At 35.5% G+C, this 5000-nt stretch overlaps 1 protein-coding gene across 7 annotated transcripts in view; it reads left to right on the top strand.

Moving 5' to 3' along the window:
• Positions 1-5000, top strand: part of LOC122715160 (synaptosomal-associated protein 25) — a 30236-nt gene that overhangs the window by 15743 nt on the left and 9493 nt on the right. For 3 of the 7 annotated variants that reach the window (XM_043937104.1, XM_043937102.1, XM_043937105.1), the window contains exon 4: positions 1357-1405. The exons of 2 other annotated variants lie outside the window; for them this stretch is intronic. In XM_043937104.1, the coding sequence (XP_043793039.1) occupies positions 1357-1405 (49 nt within the window). Of the gene's footprint in view, positions 1-1356; positions 1406-3922; positions 3972-5000 lie in introns of all 7 variants that reach the window. 2 more of the 7 variants (XM_043937107.1, XM_043937108.1) reach the window with 1 other exon arrangement.

The following is a 5000-nucleotide window of genomic DNA, read 5'->3' as shown; positions in this document are numbered from 1 at the left end:
CCGTCGTCTTACCAAAGTAGGTGTTATCTGCCCTCCGCTTTTTTATCTGCGAGTTTACCGATGCCATCGTGTACATACTATTATTATTATTATTCTTATTCTTATTATTATTATTATTATTATTATTACCATCATCATCATTATTATTATAATTATTGTTACTTTATTATTATTATCATTATTATTATTATTATTATTATTATTATTATATATATATATCGTGCATATATAAAAGCGATTGTACGATTATATTAGTTATTGATATTGATTCGAGCCGGAGAAAAGTAGCGCGCGTCTCGTAAATATAGCTTTTTTATATTGTTTGATCGACAAAGAAGCAACGATCGACGAAAGGGGGGAAAAAAAAAAAGGAAGCGGCGGCGAGCCACGAAATCATTTTGTCACCGCTCGTTGTCTTCTTCTTGTTTGTACATAGTTTGTTTCCGGTATTTATTACCACAGTAGAATTCTGATTTTCTTATTACGTAGGTATCCGCTACGTTCTCATCCTCGAAGCTGCCAAAGATCAGTATACGTTATATATTGATCAGTACATATATATATATCCTTTATATATCCTTGCGAATTAATTTATATAATTATTTAGCAATGCGATGCGCATGGTGCAAGCAGACGTGTGTTGACGTCGATGTCGCCGTGTGAAAGTTGAAAATCCATGTAAATTATTTAGCTATTAGTAATTCGTAATTCCACTTGCTCTAATTAGCTATGATATCTCATCGTCATTTTTCTTATCATTATTTTTCCTTTTTTTTTCCTCGCGTCATCCATATACCTTATCTTTTCGTCGTTATTATTATTGTATTTCTCACATTATTGTTTTACTACTTTTATCATCACGTTCCAGGATGTCCGTCCGTGAGAAATTAATTTGAATCGTAGAGGAAGAAATTTGAGATAAAAAAAAAAAGAAAAAAAAAAAAGAAAAAAAATTTCGAACGAAAAATTAAATAATAATTTCTCATCTTGTATATCATAATGTATTTCACGGACGTACATTTTGAACCGAATTTTTTCTTTCGTAGAGAAAAATATAAACTTTTTTATTTTATTACAACCTGGCACGTTTTGTCACACGACACGAGGATTCCGTCGAATTCCTTCGAATTCAACGAGACGAGGAATCGTTAAACAGCAGCTTCGAGTTGAGAGATCCATTCATCGCGATCATTTTTCAATATTATTCGACGAACGATAATAAATATGATGATAAATGTGGCAAGGCGTGCCCTCGGTTTGCTTGTTTGTCTCTGACTTAATTTCGCAGTTGTTCACGCGCATCACTGAACGATCTTTCATTTCCGTTAACGTGTGGGCCCTTCGACCCTGTCGTAGAGCGAGGATGTCGCAGCGAACACTCTGACGATGTTAGATCATCAAGGCGGTAAGCAGTTCCCTCAGCAATAAACAAACAACAGAAAAAAAAAAAAAAAAGAATAATAATAACAAGTTGATTCTTCTCTCGAAGAATATATATTGAGAATATTAAAATAAAAAAAAAAAAAAAAAAANGGCGAGAGCAAAGTGATTGAGAAATAATAATAATAATAAAAAAAAAAAAAAAATGGGACATTGAAAAAAAAGCAAAAAAAATTAATACAAAAGTAAGGACGAACAAAGTTTTTCAGTTCACTCGATTTCGTATGATTTGACGATTTTTTTCTTTTTTCTTTTTCTTTTTCTTTCTTTCTTTCTTTCTTTTTTTTTTTTTTTTTTAATTTTAAAGACAACAGAAAAACAAAAAAATAGAGAAAAGATAAATCTTTTTATTTTTCGTACACTCTCCACGGTTGACGGGACTTATATATATATATATTCGTTGATATATAGGACACACTTTGACACGTATATCTATAAGCGTATACAATTCAAGCGCTTTACTCGCGTTATATATATCGACAACTCGCGTTTAGTTATTAATCCTGTTCGATTCACAGATATTATAATTAATTTCCCCGAGAAATCGCGTGCGCGATTTATTCGACAAGGGCACAACACTTGATTCGCGTCACCTGTAGATTTTCGTTCACGATCGATCGAGATCGATTCGATTCGATCGAATCAACGCGACCCTTGACTCGCAAACGGGAAAGGAAAAGAAGAAGAAAAAAAAAAAAAAAAAAAGAAAAAAAGAAAAAAGAAAAAATACGCATAGAAAATTACGAAAGGAACAAGAGATAAACTTTGCTTGACTAGCTTTTTGTTGGGGAAACGTTGGGTTAATCGATGGACGACGACTGACTTAACGTGTACGGACTATAAATAGTTGTGTGATTTCCGCCCAATCTATTCGGGAACTGAACGCGCGTTATATCTCTGATTCTGATCTCTTTTTCTGTCCTTTAGCTAAAACAACTTTCTAATTCTGCATCTTACAGCGCCACGGTACCTCTGAGTGCCTACACTGGAAACGAAGCGTGTCTTTTCTTCCTTTAATCTGCTTCTACTGCCTTTGTCTGCTCCTATTTAACATTCGACTTCTCGCATCATCGCCACCGAGCCAGCCACTCGCCCTTAACTCGATTCGCTTCATCGATTAAATCCATTTTGCTCCCCCTCATCCCCCGTTCATCCCCCTCACTTACTCACTCTATCGATAGACTCGATTATATCCATTACCTCCTTGACGAGACTTTCAAGCCACCCTCCGTGATAACAGAAATATATATTTATATATATATATATAATAAGAACGTGTGACCGCACGTTTCGCCGCTAGTACTGCCTATAATAATAATAATTTTTTTTAATAACTAGTTGTAATTTGTTTTGCTCTTGAAAAATTTCACAGATGCATATTTAATCAATCCCCTTTATAAGTCCAATACAGAGTTATTCCATCCCCGGAGGGGAAGCGTTGGATTTACCAACCGCTCGATCACGTTGACGAAGATCGTCGTCTTCTTCTCGTTTCGTCGTCAATTCATCTTCGAATGAATTTTCATCTTCGTTATCCTTCCTTTCTCTCTTTTCTTTTTCTTTTTTTTTTTCCTCATTTTTTGGAAAATACCTTAACCCTCTCGAAACGGAGGAAGGCGGGTAGAGGAAGACGACGTTGGACGACGTTAGAAAAAAAAACATCGCGGGGCCAATTATTTTCAAGATGCATTCCCACCATTCTCTATTCATCCAACGCGTCGTCTTCGCTCGGTTGGTAAATCCAACTCCACATCGAATTTCTAGTTCATTAAATAAAAAAATTCTGTAAAAGAGTTCCCAGTCCTCCAGCAGCCTGACCCGCAATTAGAATTATAATAATCAGGATAAAATGTCGCCGTACGCGCCCTCTCGCTCCTCCGTTCCGTCATCTGTCACCGGGATGATGGACGAGATATATAATTTATCCATTGTGCTATCCACGATGAATCCGACTTTCTCGGGCCCGAATCGGAAATGATTTGTCTAATCGAGGAAAAGTAAAGAAACGAAGCGAAAAAAAAAAAGATGTCGGCCGACACCTCGTGCACGACGTGATCGTGCATAGGAAAACGTAGGAGAGACAGAGAGAACAATAGACGACTAGACTTATAATATCAAAACGAATAGAATTCGATTAATTCCTTATCTAATTTCTTCCTTCCTTTTTTTCTCTGGAAAAAGTCTCTCTAATGAACGTTCGTATAATGGACGCGAGGCGGTCCGATTCCTCGTTGATTAGCGATATCCAAGTTAAAAAGAAGGGTCGTTCGGGTCTCTCTCTCTCTGTCGGGGCCCTATTCTGGGGGACGCGAGGCACGCGAGAAGAATTGAGAGAAAAAAAAAAAAAAAAAAAGAAAACGAGAAAAAAAAAAAATAAACGAGAGAAAAATTGTGTCGTGGAGCGAAGCGAGGGAGCGTTTCGACGGTGCTTCCTGTATATCTCACGTTTAACACGCCGCTGATTGGTCGGTTGCCTGTTTAGAGCCACGAGGTCGGGATGAAAACCCTCGTAATGCTGGACGAGCAAGGCGGTAAGCCATTTCAATCTAGACATACAAACATTAAACTTAAACGTAAAAAAAAAAAAAAAAAAAAAAAAAAAAACGTTTCTTACAAATAAATAATTTAAAATAAATTAAAATATTTTATATCAATGGTCTCGATTGACACAAAAGCAACGATCGACGACCAATTTATTATATGTATTCTACATATATATATGTCCTCCATACGTTCTCCACCCGCCGATGTATATATAATATTTATATACAGTTATCATATGAATGCATATGTAGTTATATATAGATATTATATATGTGTGTATATATATAATATATACATATATATATATATATATATATATATATACACGACACTAATTGCGTGTAATAATATCGTCCAGACACTATGCAAATCCCTTTAAATCGGAAATTTAACTTTCGATCGAAACGATTGTTATTAACCAGAGGAGAAAAAAAAAAACAAAAAAAGAAACCACCAAAAAGACAAAACAGATTCGTTCTTTCAACATCTTATCACATTTCCTTCAATATTCAGATCGTTTACGTTCGAAAAATCATCAGTTACTTTTTCCCCCCTTGTTCTTGAGTTTTTCTATTTTTCTTTCTCTCTATTTCTCTCTATCTCTCTCTCTCTTTTTCTCTTTCTTTCTCTCTCTCTCTCTCTAATACAATTATTGCATCTTATTTAACCCTAACCGCTCACCTTAACCATATATATGTATATATATATATCTCCTTCTTTTGCATTCTTCTCCTTCAATCTCTTCTCTCTCAATCATCGCTCTGCTCTCTTCCACTGCTACCTATTATCCTATATTTCTCTTCTTATCTCTTCCTCTGCCTTTATCTTTTCACTCTTTCTCTCTCTCTCTCTCTCTCTCTCTCTTTCTCTTTCTCTCTCTTTCTCTGTATCTCGTTTATTATCTTTCTCTCTGCGTCCTATCGTTCTCTCCGCCTGCTTCCTCCTATTCTTAACTCCGTTTCCTTCCGTGAACGTAATCTCACGAAGGCGAATGAACAAAAAAAAAACAGAGAAAT

This window comes from Apis laboriosa, unplaced genomic scaffold, assembly GCF_014066325.1.
Source record: "Apis laboriosa isolate Shangri-la unplaced genomic scaffold, ASM1406632v1 scaffold34_cov151, whole genome shotgun sequence".
Classification (NCBI taxonomy): domain Eukaryota; kingdom Metazoa; phylum Arthropoda; class Insecta; order Hymenoptera; family Apidae; genus Apis; species Apis laboriosa.
This window is presented reverse-complemented; position numbering and strand designations above follow the sequence as displayed.